Source organism: Athene noctua, chromosome 16, assembly GCF_965140245.1.
Source record: "Athene noctua chromosome 16, bAthNoc1.hap1.1, whole genome shotgun sequence".
Lineage (NCBI taxonomy): Eukaryota > Metazoa > Chordata > Aves > Strigiformes > Strigidae > Athene > Athene noctua.
The window spans coordinates 7,504,384-7,526,507 of NC_134052.1; the positions used below are offsets into that span (position 1 = coordinate 7,504,384).

Sequence of the window (22,124 nt, forward strand, 5' to 3'; positions counted from 1 at the left end):
AATTTTAATATATTCAAGCATGCAGGGCTTCTTTATCGACCTCATTTTGAATAGTCAATGCCATTCTTCAGAAAGTTGGTTAGTCTACAGTTCCCTGTGTCTCCTCCAAACATTGTTGCACTTTGACCTTCACAAGACAATGAATCAGAAGTGTATCAGGTGAGATCATGATGATGCAATGTTCGGATCAAATAATCAGGTTGTAGGACAAATGCTATGCAGCAGCTATTTATCAGAAAATAGATCCTCTTGACAAAGTAGAGACTTTCAGCTTTAGTGAACGGAATTTATTTAGTAATGACAAAAGAAAACAGCACTATAATCTGACTGACTCCTCTCTTCCTGCTGAATGTAGCCTCTCTTCACAGCACTAGCATGACTACCAGCCCTCATTCACTTTTCTTTTGGCCAGTAAGTCACCTCTGCTAAGTGCAAACAACACTCCAGGACACTTCATTATCACGAGATGACCACAGTGCTTAGCTAGTAAAAACATTTGACCTGAAGTCTCTCAATGCTTAAAGGCATTGCTATTCTACAACACAAAGATGCTGTCATTTTACTATAAAATTTTAATGAGGAAAAAAGGGTACCGGCAGGACTGTTTCTTTGGAACTTATTTTGACCTTGCTGAGCAGTGGAAAGACACAACTTTTTATGCAGATAAAATCAGTATGATTTGAAAGTTAATTATTACCTTGCTCTGGATCAAGACCAATAATAGAGGGTTTCCGTCCAATGCGAATGCTGAACGACCTCCCTGCTGAGGTAGTGTTTTTGGGGTATGATACCTCCATGAGGTTAATATGGCAGTTGGTGGGGCAGAAATCCATGCTGTTGAGGGAATGTGGTTCCATAATGGCTTGTTTGAAGGCTGGGCTCACCTTTGTTTTCAATTCATCTGCAAACTGGGAGAAATAAAGCAAGCGTGTGCTACTTCACTTGCAAAAAAAGTTATGATGCAATACAGACAATCCTTTCTCTTCCTGACTCCTAATCCAGAATCATATGATTTCTGCTGCAGCTGGAATAACACATTAAAAAAAAAGCTCATAAAACACCAAATGAAAGCAATTAGCTATAGCTTCTAGGACTCTCTTTTCAAACAGCTCAGGTAATCGCACAAAAAAGCACACATAGTTTGTTTACACTATGAAACACTGTACTTATATTCGCACATAATACAGGCTGGGCGAAGAGTGGACTGAGAGCAGCCCTGCGGAAAAGGACTTGGGGGTATTACTGGATGGAAAACGGTCTGTGAGCCAGCAACGTGCACTCACAGCCCAGAACGCCACAGTGTCCTGGGCTGCATCAAGAGCAGTGTGGGCAGCAGGGCGAGGGAGGGGATTCTCCTCCTCTACTCTGCTCTCGTGAGATCCCCCTGCAGTGCTGTGTCCAGCTCTGGGGGCACCGACATAAGAAGGACACAGACCTGCTCGAGTGGGTCTGGAGAAGGCCACGAAGATGATCAAGGGCCTGGAGCACCTCCCCTGTGAGGACAGGCTGAGAGAGCTGGGGTGTTCAGCTGGAGAAGAGAAGGCTCCGGGGAGACCTTATAGCGGCCTCTCAGTACTTAAAGGGGGTACAGGAAAGGTGGGGAGGGACTCAGGGGTGTAGGGATAGGATGAGGGGTAATGGCTTTAAACTGAAAGAGGGCAGATTTAGATTAGATATAAGGAGGAAATTCTTTACTGTGAGGGTGGTGAGACACTGGCACAGGTTGCCCAGAGAAGTTGAACACTGCCAGGGAGGGGGCAGCCACAAGGACAGGTTGGATGGGGCTTTGGGCAACCTGGGCTAGTGGAAGGTGTCCCTGCCCAGGGCAGGGAGGATGGAACTAGATGGTATTTAAGGTCCCTTCCAACCCAAACTATTCTATGATATGTTAAATCACATACTGATCATTCTGTTGTCACATTTATTCGTTGATATGGTGGAAAAGTACCTGCAATAATGTGTTATAACCCACAGCTCTGACAAGCTGAGTCATTTACAGATAAGCTCTTTTTTCCTCAAAAGTTGCCATTTCAACACCTTGCAGAGCTGTTTTCATGACTCTAGGACATCTACATGTAAAGCAGTTCAGATTCATTAATAACAAATACCAAGACCCAGTTATCACAATGAAGCACTGTCTTGAAACTTCACCAGTAACTACTAGTGCTGTACCTCTTGGTAGTTTGTGAGCCTTCTGCTAATGCTTTCCAGCTTAGTGTCACAGATCTGCCGGAACTCATACTGGGGCATGGTAGCCACAGCACTGCTTAGGGATATAAGTCTCTTGCAATTCCTTACAAAGTGATTGTCCTCTGCAGCAAAGGCCTCTAAAATCTAAACAAAAAGACAGGATGTCAGTGATATGAGATTTGACAGGGAGGGAAAATACAGTTTTTTTCCACTGAGTAAGTGGCAAAGCCCCCATGCTGTCATGGTTGAATAAAGCTGCCTTCAGAACAAGTTGCCTGTATTACTGTCTGAGAACCACTATCATGTCTAATCCCCAGAGTCATAAAACATTCCTCAAAAATTTTTAGAATAATTGAAGTGGATCCACTGCGCACTGTCAAAGTTACCTGCTCTGGTGTACTTTCATGGGACATAACAATAATGTTACTGGGATGTGACATAAACATTTACTGTTAGCTCGTTACTGTCACAGATAACCAAAATACTAAGTGCATTGCTGCTTTCCAATAGCAGCAGTTCTACTTGACTCCTTTAGTGACCCATCCAGCCTATCAGATGGGACAAAGTCGCTTGACTTTCTTCCAAGGTAAAGCAAATTCTTGCCTGAAAAGATTAATCTTGAGTATCAGCAAAGAGTATGTTACCAGGCAGATAAAAGCGAGAATTCCACAACTGAGGGCTCCCCTCCCTCTACCTCAAAGCTGAAATCCGGGAAGTATTTGCCAACTTGCTCATACCAAATAACCTACTATAACTTGGCGCATTCTGGTGAAGAAAACTCTGAGCGGAGTTGAGAAGACCATGTGCTACCTCATCCAGAGAGCCAAGCCAAGCCACCAGAGAAACATATTATTGGCTTCCCTGTTCTGTTCCCTGAGCGAAGCTGGCCATGTATGTTTTCCAGTACCTTTGCAGTGAGATTGAAGCAACCTTTTGGTTCCACAATTTTCTCCAGGACAAAGGATTTGATTCCTGCGCTACTGACATATTCGTACACCACCCCATGCTCCAGGTGGGTGTTATCCACAGTCAGGCTAATGAGAGGTGTTTCTTCACTAATGACCAGTGGAGAGCTGATGGTCTGCAGTGTCTGGGCTGGAACCAAAAATCAGTCATTAGAGGTTTTTGGCAACACACATAAATACAGGCATGCATAGGGAAAAGAAAGGTGTTGAGAGGTATTATTAAATGCAAAGACATAACCTTTGGCTCAAGGAGTCTCTGAACTACATACTGCTAGACGCTGGGAGAATATTCTGAGAAAGATACTTGCTGTTGGCCACTACTGGAGACACTGACAGAGGTTTAGACAATCCGCATGCTCCACTCCACATTCTGATTTTCTTCCATGTGTGCATGCACACACCCATACACAGGACACTACTCTTAGATCTGATCAGCATTCAGACACACAGACCCCAGCAGAAGCTTTTAAAGGGATGTGAAGTATGTTAATCTCAGAGTCCTGTTGTTTGTAATGACCCTCGAAGACTGCCACTTCTCTGTCCAGTTTTGGGAAATGCTTCAGAGGCATTTTCTCTGTGTCTGTAAGACTGAGATGGCAGGGCAAGGGTGTGGTGAAGAGAATTATTTTTCGCACACAGCAACGCTGTTGTCACCAAAGAACAGATTTAAATCATAATCAGATTTAGATTTGCCAGAGAATTGCTCATATGCCCCTGCCAGGGCACTGCTCCAGCTGTTCCACTGCAGAGCTGCACTGTTTGACCATTAGATTACCAGGCTCACCAGACTTTAGATGGGATCCACCTAGATGTGCATCTGTTCCTGGAGAAGTTGCCAATGGCATTCAGAGATCCAGGCTCAGTCCTTTGGATTGAAGTATTCTTCCCCAACATCTACTTTTCCAAATAAGATCTCAACATGAAGGTAAAGTAGTGTTTTTTGTGTTATACTTTTCTGAGTTGGAGGAAATACACCCACACTTTTTGCTGACACAGTGGTAACATACTCTGAAAACTTGCTCCAGATCAAAGTAATTAAAAATCTTAATCTCTAATCACAGAAAACCTAGATTATTCCAGGTGGAGTGACTTGCAGACCTCCCTTCTCCAGCTGTTACTGTCCATAAATTCCTGGTTTGCAGAACCTACCAAATAATTCGAAAAATGCTGAGCCTTTTAATTCCAGTAACTGGCTCTTTTGTAAAGATCAGAGAGTCACAGGGGTATGATTTCTATGTGTATCTCAATTTTTTCCTTCTCCTAAATATACTAGAATAAGAGTACTTCTGCTGGCAGACCTCATTCTATTGCAAAGCTTTACAAAGGCAAGAGATATTCTACAATAATTACATTACATTTCTACTGTAATTTTCCTTCCTGAACCCCTGAATCATTCCTAGGTTTCCTTCCTCCATGAGAATCTTTACCTGATTCCTGTTGGCTATTTTGAAGGGGATCCAATTCTGCACCTCCTTCCAGTGAAGAGTCTTCTTTGCTGGAGCCAGGATGACTGCCATTCAGATATGCAGTGGATGCTGCTTGCTGAACTCTGTCCTCTTCAGCATCTTCATGTGTCCTGTACACCCAGCGGTACAATCCCTTTCAAGAGATACAGGCTTCAGCTCTGACCTCAGTAAAAATGCCCAATCTCTGTATATATGGACTACAAAGGTGAATCTAGCTGTCAATTTTATATCTTCTAAGTTGACTGAAATATCAACATTCCACCATCTTTCCTTTGAACTTCAGAGAATATAAAAATTAGATCAATATCTGGTGAACTTCTAGTTTCAGCAATAATTAATAATATTTAGTATTGTATGCAGCATATGAATTGGCATACATGTTATTTGTAGATGTTTTGCAACTATAGGCAACTGTAATCAGCTCCCTCTGATACTAAGACCTTGGCATTGGAGTAAGTCAGTCAAGAGAGACGTGTATATGTTGTTTTTCTGAATATTTAGTGATCATAAAAGCATAGAAGAAGGGGAAGACAGAAGGGCAAGACAGAAGGGCAGGAATTAATGTACTTCCTCTGAGGTTTTGTATTCATACCAGTGTTTCCTGTTGTCTGGTCCTGTAGGCTGTAAAGTGCTCCAGAACTTCCATATAATTTCCATGTGTTGCAATATTCCCATTAACTTTCAAAATACACTGCCCTGGATGAAGACCTACAGCTGCAGCCTCAGAACCTGAAAAATAAACAGAAGAGGAGTTAGACAGTAAAACCATCTGACTATGAAAGAGAAAACTGGAAAGTCTGCAAAGGGTTTGTGGTTAAGAAGAGTAATAAGAAGAACTAGTTGAATGCTGTCATGCTTCTGCTACTACTTACTTATTCTGAGAGCTTTGTTGCATAAGGAAAATATCATGCATCTATCCTTTGTATTCTCAGTAGCGTTGGGAAAGACAGACACCTCCTAGATCTAAATGCATTCATGCTAGAAATTGAAATTCTTAAGGAAAATCATTTGGGATGATTTTCTTCTAGCCATATGATTACATTAGCTGAGGTCTTGCTTAAATGTAAAGTTATATTTGTTTCAGCTTGTTACCCTTGAAAGACACAGAACATGTGCGTGTTATGCAATTTGCCATGGTCTCAAAAAAAGACTATGGTGTACTGCAAAGTACAGTAAGTCCAGAATGCAACCAACTTCAATGGATTTATTGCAGATTCACATGAACAAGACTCAGATGCAAATTCAGCTCCTAGAAATCTACAGTTAAGGTGATTAACTTTAAGGCACCATCATTTAAAATTCATACAGTTTTATTCCAAATGTAATTTGTCTTTTGTTAGCAAAATCCTGAAAAATGAGAAGCTGTCTAGCTGGCACTTCCAGTTTGCACTCTTCAGACTGTTAAACGGTGGCTATAGGTGCTGTTATCAAGAGTGTAATAAATGTCTCCCTGAGAACACTGTTTGTTTTATTTGGGTGCTGCCTGTTGTCTGTATACTAACTGCACATATCTGGATACTTGTTCTGAAGGAAGGAAGTGGCACATGTCTTAAACACCATATTTTCTGCATCTGCTGAAAATAAAGGTTAGAGTTGAGCTTTATTTGTAGGTCAGTTCACATTTCAGTTATGGAAGTAGTAAATATCTCTGTCAAATTGTGTTTTCTCCTTTTAAAAAGGCCAAGAAAAGCAGTTTGCCTCTATCTTAATATATTGATAATTTATAGCAGTATAAGCCAACATAAAGGAAGAAGTAGTCTTCAAGTCTTACACTTTGCGATGTCCATTAAGAAACATGATCTATCTACAAACCTGCTGATCGCAGAGCACATTCATAACTACAAGGATCCAAACTGTGGCTGACCACAGGCAAAAGTATAGAGGAAGCAACAGACAGCATTACACCTCAACTTTTTCTCAGCCATCTCAGTTTTACATTTTTATTCCCTGTGGCTGTATGTATCTCGGTAGTGTTAGAAGAAACAAGGTTACGTTCCCTAAGCAAGCGCACTTCTACCTTGCAAGAGCTCAAGTGGTAATGCTTTCTCAAGAGTCTTTCCACAGTACTGTAGATTGCAGTGTCACCAGTTTCTTCTGCTGCAGAATTAAGTTATTCCTTGTTTTGTGTTGATGGGATTGGTGACCTAACATTCAGTTCATAATAATGATACCATTTTCTTAGAATGTATTCAGATTATAAACACTTCGAGGCAGAAACTATCTTGTTCTATGCTTTTATATATGAGTGCAATCCTACTCTATAACGAGGGGTTCCTAGTCATTATGGTCATTAAATTAAGTTGTCAGAACTTGTTTAGAACAAGTTTGACAATGAACCTGGATCTGTCTCAATTGATATATACACACACACTTCACATATATGTGTATATATATTTAGCTGTACTCCAAGCTTAACTGTACCACAGTCTTTCTACTTACCTCTTCCTACTGCATGAACATATGGTGGTGCTGCTCCTCGTATCTGAAAGCAAAGTGCTTCAGGACAGTCTGGGATTTTAATAATCCTGCAGGCAAATCAAGGAGAAGAGGAAGCAGCATTTTAAGTTAGGCTGCCAGAGCTCTGGGCAGTTCTAACAGCGTCTTTCCCTGGCATTCACAACTGTGTTTTGGATTAAAGAAAGCACCCACATAGTTTACAAATAAATAACAAATAAACAGACCTGAAGATATTATCCAGCCCATCTACATTCTACAAGGCAGAACAGAGATTCTCGCTGTTAATTAAAATTTGGCACTTCCAAATTTATTACATCTTTAAATGAATAACACAGGACAGAAACTTTTGATGGTATGTATATTTACTACCATTTCTAGGCAAACTTCAGTGCAACTGTGCTGACTTATAACAGCTGAGGATCTTTTCCATTAAAAAAAATAAAATAGACTGGAGAAGACATCCTGGACTAGAATTCCACATCAAGTGTTCACTGAGATACAATTTTATGGCAAATACTGGGATTATAGAATCTAATAATGCACAAGACATTAACCGGGCCGAGCCTCAAAAAAGACAATAATAGACTGGAAAACTGTAAGGGCTGACATTGTTAGAGTAATACAAAAATAAAACAAGTTTTAATGGGATGGAAATTGCTTTCACTTGCACATATATTAAGAGTCTGAGAAGCTTCACACCTGAAACAGAATGACAGTCCTTGTGATTCAACTCTGTTTGTCCACAAGGAAGCCAAAAGTTAACTGCAGTGTAAAGAGAATACATCCTAACCTGTTCTAGAAGCATCACTAAAAACAACCTGTGACTCTTGTATCTTTCATTTATGTCATTTCTTTTCCTATTGAACAGCTTCTGCATTGCAAAGTGTTTACACAGTTTTCACTACAAAGTGTAGAAGAAATATTTAGTAATTGGATCTTCTAGATAATCTTCTGTCTACCCATCTTGGCACTTACTCTTTTGATTTGGTGGCTACCAGGAGCCTAAGCGGCCTTCGTGAGCAGAAGGACTGGTTTAAGATGGTTTCCACTTCAGAAAAAGGACGTAAGAATATTAAGTCCTCATTGATGGAGTAGATTTTTCTTCCCATCTGCAAGCCAGCCATCTGCAAATGAAACAAATACCACAGAAAACTCTGGGTCATTGGCAGCGCCTTTGAAAGTTCAGAATCCAAGGTTCAACTGTTCTCTACTTACAGACATTCCTAGGATTATTGTCATATGGAATACCATATATACATTGTTGGTTCATCAAATCATTTGTCAGTCACCCTTAAAGTTGTCTGCATTTACAGAAAAGAGATTTCACCAATACCTGTATAAATATGCCACTACACAGATATATCTTATTATATTTTGCAGCAGATGTATCTTTGTACTTTTCTGCTACTTTTTTTTTTTTTTTTAATAGGGGACTATTAAAAAAGGAGACTACAGGAAAAAAAAAAAGAGTGACAACACTACAAAATAGGGAAGTATGATAGACTGGCTGCGATATTCCATGAGATACAAAAGTGACTTCCCCCAATTTACAGCTCAAGGCACAGGGAGCCAAGAACACAGTTTTCAACCACGAGCCATGCAAAACTATTCTATACCTAGTCATAAGTAAATGTAACCTGGTTTTAAGTGGCAGTAAAAACCTCTCTCTGCTTTAAGTGAAGTCCTGTCTCTTCATCAGCCTAAAAAGCCACAAGATTTTCATGTTAATTCCTAGCATTTGCACCTAACTTTAGTTATTTGGTAATGGTCACACAGAAAGTCAGAGACAGACCCGATAACAGAGTTGAGATCCCCTATTCTGCCCACTGGACAATAACCCTAAACATACCTCTTGATAATCTATACCAGTTAAAATGTGACATAGCAGCAATTAGATTAGGTATTTGGATATCAAGGAAATATAAAATTCCCTTTAATGGAGTAAAAAGAAAAAAAAGTTTATTAACCCTTCCCAGGTTAGAATTACTTCCTACCACTTAAAGGTCCAGCAGTTGGGCTTTCTTCTAAATGTGACAAAGCCTTTTCCTATTCTACCTGGAATCCATTGACGAATTTCTTGACTTGGAAAAAGGAGGTCTAAATAGTAATACTCCCACATATGAAATCTGACCTGTTGCAAAAATGAATCTGGAAACATAGGATGGGAAAAGCCTGCTGACTATGTCTATACAAGGCTTGTCTTGTCTTAAATATATTTTGTGGTCTTAAAGTCAGAGATCAGTTTACTTCCAAAAAACTATACTTTTATTTTTTTCCCTCAAAGCTATTAAAAGGAAAAACTACAAAGTACTCTCCTTGATTTAATTCTCAAGCTCTCTACAGTTGACAACATCCTCTTGTGTACCTGGAAATAACATTTTTCATCTTTCTTTTTTGTAAATAATCTCCAGAATGCATAATAGTGATAAACAGCAATAGAGTTTTTAATGTATGATAGAATTTGACAAACTTTGATTTATAAGTCAATGGAAATGTTTCTGTTGTTTGCATTTACTTATATTGATGAAGGTAATATTATTAATCTCTAAAGTCATTACATTTTAGGCCCGATTTTCCCAAAGTAGCTCATGCACATAATGTATGTGCAATTCACTAAACTCTTTGCATACCTGCAATCATTCTACCTGTGGATGACTTCTTTATATTCCTAACTTGCTTGTACATACAGCACACCTGTCTGCTGCACACACAATGATAGCAAATCTATGAATGCATGAGGTACCAAGTCACACATTAAACCCTACAAACTAGCAACTTCCAAATAAAAATCTGGTACTCTACTGGGATATAACTAACCAGGCTAAGGAAGATTAGACAGCACGTCTCTAAGATTAAAGACTCTACAGTGTCATAGAGCTTCTGAATAATGGGTGCTCCTTATGACAACTCAATGCAGTTGTCTGGATCGAGGCCACTGGTTTTTGCCAAACACCAGCAGCTCGCTATTTGCTATCCATGTGCATGGACACTGGCCAACTGCTGGCTGTTTGTTGAACACACTCTACTCAAACCCCAGACATCTGCTTGTCAGTTGGCTGTTCAGAGTAAGACAGCAATCACACCTCCTAAAAGGATAACTTTTTGCACTGTTGCTTCCTTCTGATAGAGTATAATTCATAAACCAGCTCCATTATTTAAATCTGTGGGAACAAGCTCAGCTACAATTAACCTGCAAGTGAGCTGGTTTAGAAAGGAAGGTAAGGTACAAACTAAGGAGACACTGACTTTCTGAAGACACATGAACTTGGGATAAGCACGGGATGTGCCACAGTCCACACCAGCCAAGCACTGCTATATGATTTTTGTGACCCTCTGTCTAGGTGAGCTGAGCAAGATTTAATAGTCACAGGCCGCTGCTGCCAGAAGCACAGGGGGACAATTCCCACAGGTAAGAATCCCACGCTGAGAGCTGCTCATCATTCAGAATCAAGAGAGAAAGTGCCCACTACAGAACTATTCTATCTAAGGGCCAAAACTGAGAAGCTGAACACACACATCAGGCAAAGAGCTCCTAAACTGCAGTTCAAATACCCTATCAGTACAGGAGTTTGATGTTCCAGCAATTCTTAACAACTTTTAAACACAGTTCAGGACTGCTTCTGGCATAGAAAAATCTAACAGCTAACAAAACAGTTTCTGAAAAATCTTGAGAAGAAAAAATACACTAATAATAGAAAGAACAATGCTTGGCAACTTTGATTTTGAATAAAAACCCCAGAGACCCTTTTTGCACATGCAGGAAGTTCAATGATGTGTCCTGTCACAACTAGTGCTTGACAGTTTTGTTCCAGGTATACTAGGAAAAAGAGATCACAATCCCAGGGCCTCTGAATGGCCTACAGCTGCTAGGCCACACAGAATTACATGCTGAATATCTTTATAGTATCACAAGGCAATTAAAAAAGGCCAAGAATGTAATGAAATGCATTACTGTTGGGCCCCAGGTCTTTCCAGAATGAGCTGACAGCCCTCTGGTTCAGAGAGATGCAGATTTAGTTCTTTTCTGGAGCAATATTTTAAGATTAAGTTGAAAAGATGGGCTCATGGTCACAGATAGTTTGTCTTGGAAGATCAAGAAAAAGATTCCTTAGAAAATTGTGTGCTTCTGTTGTCTTAAAACACAACAGATTTGCAGGATATTCCACAGGCACCCAGCCAAAGAAAGGGCAGAAGGACTATCTGTCAGGCAATGGTTTACAGCAGAGGTTTAGATTAATAACATTTTTGGCCAACCAATGTTGATTTTGAGCATGAGGTAGAGCATGGGAGTGGTTTCTTTGGCGACCACAAAACAAACAAGAATCAGGAATACTGAAATCATTTAATTCTAATATTAAACTTCAGTTCAAAATTCCTTCCTGTTTGACAATCTCAACTCGCTAAAATCAGCCTGTCCACTTCAGCTGTTTGCACTGGGCAAGTCATCCAGGAGTTATCTGTAGCCTAAAGCAGCGAACAACAAAATAATGTGGGCATCAAAAAATTCTGTAATGGTTGTCCTGGATGTTTAATTAGAAGTATTGTCAGTGTGCTCCCACAATTTACTGTGAAACCCTGGATAAGTCATTTAGTCCTCTCTTACCTTCATAGGTGCTAAAAGGCACCTAAGAGCTTTTAAAAAAAATTGACTTTCAGTCTGTCTGTGCCTTATTTGCAGTAAATGGAGGATCATACTGTGTTATCCACTCAAGGGTTTTGTATGGATAAACAAATAATTATGAAATACTCAGATTCTATGATATTTGGGCCATCTACATGTCTCAAAGAAACAATGTAAATACATTCTATAGAGCTCTTAAAAAATACCAGGGAGAGAAATGAGTCCATGATTTTTAAGGAAAAAGTACAAATCTAAAAATACAGCTTTCACCCAAATAAACCTGGTTCTTGTTGAACATCTTTGCTATCCCAAAACAATGTTACTTTCCCCTCCCTCTTCAAATTTAAGTTGCTAATGAACCTGAGGTATGCTATCATCACACAGAGATGCTGCTGTTGCCTTATCACTTACGAAAAACACAGCAAGTGACTCAAAGATGCCAAAACACTTAGTAATTTACAGAAACAGTTTATAATCATTGGAATTATAGAAGACACCAAATTTTCTATTAGCTGCATTTAAAATTAAACAGACTTTAAAAGGATGGGTTTGAACCTTTTCAAAGTGTTGAAATATTCTTAGGTACTAAACCCAAAATATTTATCAATGTCAGGTCTTACCTCTGCAGAAGACCCTCGTCGAACTGACTTCACCACAATCGCTTTGTTCTTTTCTTCTATGTCAAATCCATAGTCATCCTCTTCAGGTAAAATCTTAAAAAGAGCACAAGGTAATGCTTCATAAATACGGAGTTAGCTGAAAAGCTGAAGGATGGAGATGAGAAACTGGACTTTTTATTGCAAGACATGATTGACATTAACTTGCATATCTTAAGGCTGAAAAGGACTATTCGATCATTTGGTCTGATCTTCTACATAAAATAAGCCATAAAGTTTAATCAAGTTATTTCTGCATTGAGCCCTTACTATACTAAAGCAGAATTTCCAGAGTTATCCAGTTATGATCTGCAGTCGTTAAGAATCTATTCCCACCCTCCAGTGTTTGTTCCAATGCTTAATCAACTCTTTTATTAGAAACTGCATTTGGTTTGACTTCTAGTCCTTCATTCTTTATTAGCTCTTTCACTTTTAGATTACAGAATTCATCAATATTCAGTATTTTCCATTAGTGAATGTACTTAACAGATCAAAGTGTAGTAATTAATTTATTTTTAAAAATATATCCCACATGCCCAATAATGAACAATCTATAAGTCCTTCTTAGTGATCAGTTTCAGATAAATTTGGGATCTCAGGCCTATTTGTTACAGATAAGACTACACACTACATACATCTACACCGTAACAGTTGGTCTACTGACTAAAATTCTGGATGACCAGTGAAAGAACAATTTCTGACATCTATAAGTCCTTCCTCTAGAGAACAGGCACATAAACTTTGTGTTGGGGAACAAATACAAGACTCATATCGTGCTCTGTTTGCACCTTTTATGGTTGACAGAAGACTCAGTAGCTCTTGCTACTAAGAATATGCTTTCTCTTATTTGCATTGAGATCATACAGACCTATCTTATAAATATTTTTAAAAATCATATCAATCATGGCAAATATATGTTTCAATCATCCTTTTCTAGTGGTTTATTAACAATGAAAGAAAGGCTTAACAACTCACTTCCCATTTAAAAAAATAATGCAAGCCTGGCCACTGGTAAATGGACAAGTGGAAGTTCTAACAGATAAACATCTTGCATTTGAGTAAACACCACACATTTAAGAACCATCTGATAAAACAGAACTGAGTTAAAAGGAAAAATAAAGCTATCTATAACCTAGCATGCCACTGGGAAAAACAAATACTGAGAATTATTTCCTTGATTCTGATGATTCCTGCATATTTTAAAATACTGTCCTTTCTCTATTGAAGTCAATGCCATCAGCTTATAAGCTTTGTGCTTTTACAGGAATTCATGTTAGAAAAAAATTAAGAGAAACAGAATCATAATTTCCTGCAGGAGCCATACAGCCATGTTAAAATAACGCATGACGTAATACATCTACAGAGTAAAAATCCTCACCAGATGATATTCAAATTAAATGATGGACAGGAATGGAAAAATACTAAAAGGTAATTTTGCCATTCTTGGATATTTCTAACAAAATATTTTCAGAAATAATGCTACTTATGCATGTTTAATAAAAGGACAGCTTAGAAAATTGGGTATATTACTAGCTAGATTTTTAGTGTTGCAAGTGTAATGATTTTTAGCCCAATACAATATGCACTTTTATCACTTCACGTTTGGGATTAAATAGAAAATTACTAGGATAGCTCTTCTCTCCGATTCTCATTTTACACTTGAAGGGACTGTTCAGTTTCTTTTGTTGGATTTTGAAAGCATATGTGAAAAAGAGATATTTGAAAATGTGGAGGCTTTGATTTGCCAAACTTAAGAAGCCAGCAGCTACACAAACTTACATGATTCTCTTGGGTGCAGCTACTTCTTTTATATGCTGTCATTTTTAATAACCTAACTTTCTCTGTTCATTAGTACTGCAACAATGTATTGTTTGAAAGCAAAGAACAAAATACTTTTTAAAAAACTCAAATGCAGCAACATTAGGAACTATATCACCATGTTGTAAAGAAAGGAATCTCCTATTCTGTGCACTGATGCTCCTATACTGGGGACACATTTTTATGGAAAGGTAGACTATGGATAATATTCAAAATGCAATACTTGGGGAAGGCTATGATTCATATACTCATTACTATAAAGTAGTAATACCTTGCAATTCCACAGCTGAACATCATTCATCCCTAAGGAGTCCAAAGCAATTAACTAACTTGCCATCTACAAGAATTATTTCTGTGCCCCTGAAATCCAATCAGTTTTTTTGAAGGTAAGGCAGCAGCTGTTTAATCTCAAAAGACAACCACGTTAAAAAATGAGACCATATGAGAAATAAACATGTTTAATCAAAACCAGAGGGCTAATATAGTCAGAATATATTGGCAGAGAGCGGGGAGACTAAAAGCTATGCAAAAATGGTCTGTTACACCTGTGTCATGCAGAAGCAGGAACTCGCAGCCTAAACTCAGGGACAGTAGCAGCAGAGGCAGCATAGGCAGATCAACCGCCATTTCCTAAACTAGGGGCCAGGATGCATATCCTTCTCTCACAGCCTTCCCTACAGCTCTCTGGCATAAACTCTTCTCTGTTGGACACACCTGAACAGTCTGACTTGGTTAAGAATTTCTTAAGGAGCAGTGACTTATCAGACAATGTCAGGTCTGAATGCTTCACAAAACTGATGAATGTGGCCCTCAGCAGCATTCACTTGATGCATTTTCCTGCCACCTCATCTACCTGTTCCAGTCTCCCCAGCCTTTCAAAAGTCCACAGCTCTGGGGCACTAAAACAAAATTTGAAAAGACAACATTTCTTTCCAGTGAGAAGCTCCAGAACCTAAACCACCCCTACTGCTAGTATCTTTAAAGGTGTATTTTGCCACATTAGCAAAATAGGTTTAATATACACAAAATGACAAAAGTTTCTTCTGGTTTGTGAGCTTTGAACTGAGCACTAAAATGGAACTGTTCATTCTGAACAGTGAAAGATTTACAGCCTAGAGGATGTTTTTCACTTCAGAGTTCACTGTAATTTTTAGTATCTGAATCCACTCAAAGCGCTTATCTGGCCACATACACCTGGATGATGATGCCTCTGGTTACTGACTTGCCAGCCCGTCTCCATGGGAGATCAGAAATCCCCAGAGAATGGGCTCTTATTAGTGGCTCTCTTCCCAGGGGTGTTTTAAATCAGTGATTTGAATTCTCAAGCTACAATAGGCTGTGGGATGCTAGTATGATGAACAACAAAGGCAAATCTCTTTTTCACTCTCTGCTGAAATTTGGCAGAGTTAGGTCATTTTATATTAGCACAACACACAGAAGTAATTCTCCTGGAATGATTAAAGATGGAAGAGATTTTTATTAAGGACCAAGTATGGCTTTGAGTAATAAAAATTACTATTCTTTATCATGATTAGAAGAAATACGTTCTACAGTTTTATAAGAATTTTAAGGTGAATGCTATGTTTATTGGATTAGATGATTTAAAATGGAAAAAACATGAACTCAAATGATAATACTACCTATTAGCTAAAAATGTGATACCTGAAACGCTGAATTATAAGGACACTTTCATTTTCAAAGCTGATTCTAGATGTAACAGTAGTAACAAAGCCCTATTGATAGATGAGATTTAGCATCCTAATTTTCAGACAGTAAACTGAGGCATGGAATGACTTTAGGTCTTGCTCTGGCCACATAGTGAGTTCATGTAAGAAGTTAAATTAAATCCCAGGTACCCCTGACTTCTGTGCTCAAACCACTGGCTTTCATTGAGTGTGCTACAATACTCCGGTCCCTGCATGAGTTGAATTCCAGGACATGCCACAGTCCTGGCTGTGAACTGCAGTGGGACATGGCAACTACTCTCTCCTGCAATTACTGCAACACACTAGAACAAAAAATACGGGATACCCTGGAGGAATGCAGGAGCTATTACAGGTCTGGAAAGTCGACAAGGTTTAGACTTACAGTCCAGACCTCCAGTCCAGCATGACAGTTTTGAGAAAGCTACATAAAACATACACATGCATCATCTTTAGAAATCACTGGAAATGCTTTTCTTCTGAGATCAGAGAAGTGATACACTAGAGTCTTCTGGGGACTGTGTGTGCACTAAAGCTCTTAGCCAACTTTGATGGAGGCCCATCACTACAGGCAACTATCTTTGTCTGATACTTAGCTCCAAGCCACCAGCTTTAATACGTGCTGTGGTTGGCTTGTGCTAACAAATAGAGGTGCTGATCATAATTTAACAGCACACTGCAGTAACCAGCTCACAATGTTTGGAGTGAATCCAAAGTCCAAATTCTCTTCAACTATGCAAAGAATGTTGTATATTTTTTCAGTTTGTCAAGATTTATGTCCTTCAATGAGATACAATTGCACAAATAAATGAGTATTAAATTTTGTTTGAAGTGCATTTTTTCAGACTGAAAGCACTTTCTTCCTTGGCCTTTCTAATGCTATATTTGCCAAAGTTTCTGTTGTTTTCTGTTTTCAAGGGAAAGCTCTTCTATGATAGAGCAAACTTAGATGAAGCGGGTGAGGGAAGCTGCCCATTAAACATCTAGGGTTTCATGGCAGTAGAAAAGCATGTTTCAAAAAACAGTGCTGAGGAATTTCCATTAAACTTCCTATGGTAGGATCAGGGGATGGGAAGGATGAATGCTCTGTATCATGAGTGTAAAGAGGTAAGTAGTGATGTTCCACAGACAGCAAAATCTCAGTATTCCAGCTGCTCGTGATTGCTAAACAGAACAAAATCAAAGTCCGGCACAAATTTTTTGTGGATAAGTGTAATGTATCTATCGTACTGCTATTTGTGGGGTCTTCTTCACAAACTTTGTGAGACAGCTAACTTATTTGTGAAAATGAGGGAAACTCATAGCTTTACCATGACTACTACTCATTTCACAAAAATCTGTGCCCTCTAAGTAGGAGATTTCTTACTCAGCATGTGCGGTTCACTTCAGATTGTTTACTTTTTGAGATAAGACTGAATTTTGACAGAGTCTGACTGATGCACTTGAGACATATAATAGTAATATTAAAATTATTCCTGTTGCAAATATTTCAGTTACCAAATTATGAAGTGACTGGAAGGATCAATTAAATGTTATGATTAATCACTAGTAAATAGTCCATGTGCAAGATTTGCTTGTTTTTCTGTCTCTAGTGAATACTAATAAGTGATTATTACATTAACACAAAACAGAATCAATGAACTTTTTATCTCTCATTTCACAGCTAACATATTACAGTTGACTTCTGGCATTTTAAAAGAAGTGTGTTGAACTAACAGAAAAAAAGTGGAGAGACAGTTCTCAAACTGTCTTGTCTTGATAAGGTAGAAAATTTAAAAGACCTGAACAAAGGCAGTTCCCACTAACTTACATGAAATTGATCTCCGAGTGTTTTGAAAATTACAATAAAAAAACCTCAAAGTGTATCACATTTTAACTGCTTCCCTTTATCCAACAGCTCTCCGTGAGGATAATCATATTAACTTGACACTCCAGTCACCGGCACTGGATGCACAGAGGAATAATTCTGAGGGACCATGGTGCTTTAAATATTACTTATGGCCATTGAGACAAACACAGATTGATCTCCTGGGAGACAAGACAACAGTGAGACAGTGAAGTTTGTGTGAACCACGGGAAAAATTTTCCCATATAATGGACCTCTGGATTTTTTCCAGCAATTCTGCTTTTGTAGTTTCTGACCCAAGTTTTTACTCTGCTCCTGCATTTTGCCAGTGTTCAAAGGGAGAAAAAGATGAGCCTGGAGCCACTGGCAGTAAACAAGGATCAGAACAAACAGTTTTTACCAATCTGACTACCAAATCCAAAGAGCGTTAGAATAATTTCAGTGCAGTAAGGACTGTGATGGCACTTAGTGAGGTGGGAATCTGGAAATACAGTAATGTTGCAAAAGCATGAATATAAAGAACAGTATTTTTTTGGAAATGGTTTCTATAAACAAAGTAAAGATGACACTTATTCCAGTAATGTAGGACATATTCATAATCACTTAGACAATGATATCCTAAAGTATCTGTGTATTTATCAGTCTTTTAACTTGCATCTGAATCTACCTCACATAAGGGTGTTTAAACTCTGTTTAAACTTGGTGACAGACCTCTCCCAAGATGGTAGTGCCCATTACTTTCTCCTCCATCACATCAACACCATGGTGCCTGCTCAGCAAGCTCAAGAAACATACAGTGGCTGCTAAGACAAGATCTCGAGCTCCCAGCTTACTTCCAGACTCTCTCAAGAGCTTCATAGGAATAGAAAGGGGTTGGGCTGTGAACTGGATGAAACGATCATATCTCTGAGTCTCCTCTTTTCTTAAGACCTATCAGAAATAGGCAGGAACTTACATGCATTTGCACACGTGTGTGTGTGTGAGCTATAAATCCAAAGCTCTCGCGTAGTACAGCAGGATGGTCACATGCTAGAGAAGGAAGCCTGCAACTTACAGATTGCCCTTGCAACTAGAAAAAGCTATGTAGTCTGCCCAGCTAGAAAAAGTCAGAGCTACAAAAGTTGGAGATCTACAGCAAACCAGTTCAAGAATTAGTATTTACACAATGAAGAAAATCTAGTTACAGGTGCAATTACCCATTTTAATTCTACTCTATCACAATTTTTCTTATTATCCTCTAACATAGTTTCACAGAAATGTTAAGGTTTACATTAACAAATTTCTTACCAGAAGACTCTTTCCCAGGATGTTTTCCACAAGCTTGAAGTCATTACGTAATTGTTTGCTCTTAGAACTGGTGCCTTCCATCTCCTCATCAGCATAAAAGCGGAAATATAAGGATTCATCCTTAAATTCACTCTTCTCCAAGACTGGAAACAACATATAAGAAATACATACATGCATTTACACAGAGAAAGAAAGAGAGAAGCAAAAAAGAAAGTTTAAGGAAATTCTAAATACTTCCTTAGTCTTTACAGAACTAAGACCAGATGCATCTATCAGTCAGCTATTCAGCTCTGTATTTTTTAAGCTGCATTTTAGGGAGCCATAGTAGCCAATGATAGGATGTTTGACCTCCCTGGCATGTAGGGTGCAAGTAAAGTGCAGGAGATCCTCTTGGAAGAAAGATGCTACTCAAAACCTTATGCTTTTTTCCCATGTCAAAATGAATATGGTAAAACTATAAAAGGAGCAAAGAGGGGTAAAATGGCTGTTTAAAGGTGAGATGGCTAAATAGACTAAGGCTTTTCAACCTAAAAAGAAATTGAAAGGGAAATCAGATCTGTAAAATTCTGTAAAGTATGACAAAGTTCTTCATCATATTTTCAAACATGAGACCTAGAGGTTTCAAATAAAAGCAGCAAGCGACAATTTTAAAACCCGAGGAACAACTTCTTTGTTTAACATGTATTTATACAAAGGAACTCCTTGCCAAGGGACACTATGAATGCCAATGGGCTCAAAACAAATCAAATTCGTTAAAGAAAACAAATTATTCTTACATTTCTATCAAGTACTATGCAAATTCTCTATCAGGTTTTTTTTTTTACAATAATCTGCTCTCAAACAAACTATTCAAAATATGGGGAGCAAATGTTATTTATGACGAAAACTGGCTGCTTCATTGGACAAACTATGTTTTGCTCTTAAGACTTTCTATGTGCTTTTTGATACCGAGACATATGTGGTTTGTTTATTTTCCCAGCTTAGTAGCAGCATTGTTGAGGATGGATTTGGCGCTTCAGATTTGGAAGCTTCAGAGATTCAGCACTGAGGATTGTGCTTGTTGTCCAAGTAGCAAGAACTAGGCAATTTTACTTTGTACCTGACATGTCTTGGTGACATTTCAGGACAGGACTTGGCTTGTACATTGGTCTGATGGCTCTGAAAGAGATGCAGCAAAAAACCATGCCCCTTCCAGCTTGTCTAATCACTTGAGGGCTCATCATAACTATTAGCAAGGGCATTCACTTGGGAAGGTACTAGGCTCAGACATCTGTGTAAGCTCGAAGGCTGCTTTTTAGAAAGAGGTGCTGGGACGCCTGCAATCGTATACACATCAGCACATACGGCATGGCCCATAGAAAAGGGATTTTCAGCCAGTCAGCTAATCTGACTGAAGTAAAAGCTCCTTTAATTGGCTGTGGGAAGTAATATGAATGCATTACCATGATGCATGAACCCGTTATTGCAGAGTCCAACACCCAGTGCGACAGCTTCCTCCCGAGTCTGACAGTCTCCCTAGAAACAAGAGGATAAATATTACATCTCAGACAACTTCCTAAGCTAAATTATTCCCCTTCCCTGCTGCATGGCTTGTGGCTCTGAAATTAGCAGGATGCTCTTTGTAGGGAACAATAGCAAGAAATTAAAATAGCTACCCCGTTGCCCAAATCCCATTCATTCCTATATATAGCATCTCTTGCCTCCTACAGGAACTAGGAGGACAAAGACCAGGATTCGGGAAAGTAGTTGTTTAACCCACAGAGGAACATAATATAATCTCAATGTAATGACTTTTTACTTGCAATCATACTATTGGACTTTAGGACCCATTAGCCACAGACAATAAAACTCATTCTTAGAGAGAGAAGTTGAGAGATCTTATCTATGTTCACCCAAAGGGAGAAAAACCTGAGTAAACCCAGTGTATGGGAATTCCAAAGGTCAGACTGGTTAAAATGGCAGTGACATTCCTTTCTTACACAGCAGACCTACAAACAAAGCCTTCAGTTTCTCACCACCTGGAGCTCTGAGTGTAGTATTTCGAAACAGGTGCCAAAGGTGACTTGCAAATTTACAAATTTACCTGAAATAGCGGCATTAAGTTTTGCATCTACAATTCAATTAAGTACAAGAAATGCCTAGTTTTGTTTATGTATCTGCTAATTTGCAGCCACAAGTGAAGACTTTACAAACATGATGGTTATAATTTGTAGGCAGTCATATCGGTTCCAGATAGGACTGGTAAAAGCCAGCAGGCACTAGTGGACTTAGTCGGATGAAAAATATTTTTAACACTGCCCACTTTTTGCAAGATTACCTGCTTCCCAGTCCCCAGACGCGCGCAAAAGAACCTAGGAGCTGCTATCTCACTAAAAGCAGTTGGTCAGGGTAGGGGACCTGCTGCTTTGGCAGAGAAGCAATTGCAGCATACTATTTTCAGTCTTACTAAATTAGAAGCTGTATCCTACACAAGTATTACACCTTTTTTTCTCCCCTTCATCTGGAGAACTAGATATCCTGAAGCTCTAGCAACACCTGCAGAGTGCCGTACTGACTTTGTTTTAAGCAAACCAGCTTGCAGACCAAGAGCCCTCTGATCTTGTCTACAGAACATCAGTCTGACTTCAAGACCTGCTAAGGAGAGCAGTAGCAGTTTACCAGGCAAATACTGGCAAAGAACACTGCTATGGTGTAAAGATACTATTTAAATACAGGTTAAAACAGGATCAGCTCTTGCCAGTCAGCAGCACTACTAGATCTTGTTGAAAAGACTTTTTGAGACCAAAAAAAGAAAAAGAAAAAAAGGCATGAAATATGACATTTACAAAATAAGAACTAAATACTGTTGTCTTGGCAGGAAAAATAGCAAGGCAGTTCTGGAGAACTGCATGATTACATAAGCACACAAGGAAAGCCAAGAAAAGGGCTTTAATAAACCCAAAGTTTAATTTTTACTATAAACTAATTTCAAGTCTTCCTAAGTTTTCCTTATTCTCAACATCCTGTCATGTGACAATTCTCAACACTCACTTTGTGTTACTTTATGGGATAAATGGGTAGTTTATTTTACAGAGGCTGGGACTTAAAAATCTAATTTATTCTTTCAACTGTAAAT

The 22,124-nt window shown here is 38.8% G+C and overlaps 1 protein-coding gene across 4 annotated transcripts in view; it reads right to left on the reverse strand.

Moving 5' to 3' along the window:
* Positions 1-22,124, reverse strand: part of PREX1 (phosphatidylinositol-3,4,5-trisphosphate dependent Rac exchange factor 1) — a 173,002-nt gene that overhangs the window by 24,223 nt on the left and 126,655 nt on the right. For 3 of the 4 annotated variants that reach the window (XM_074920070.1, XM_074920069.1, XM_074920068.1), the window contains exons 15-24: positions 20,452-20,524; positions 19,010-19,152; positions 12,320-12,412; positions 8,054-8,202; positions 7,061-7,146; positions 5,214-5,350; positions 4,583-4,754; positions 3,098-3,285; positions 2,173-2,334; positions 698-908 (exon numbers count right to left, since the gene is read on the reverse strand). In XM_074920070.1, coding sequence (XP_074776171.1) covers positions 698-908; positions 2,173-2,334; positions 3,098-3,285; positions 4,583-4,754; positions 5,214-5,350; positions 7,061-7,146; positions 8,054-8,202; positions 12,320-12,412; positions 19,010-19,152; positions 20,452-20,524 — 1,414 coding nt within the window. The remainder of the gene's footprint in view (positions 1-697; positions 909-2,172; positions 2,335-3,097; positions 3,286-4,582; positions 4,755-5,213; positions 5,351-7,060; positions 7,147-8,053; positions 8,203-12,319; positions 12,413-19,009; positions 19,153-20,451; positions 20,525-22,124) is intronic. The other variant, XM_074920071.1, reaches the window with a different exon arrangement.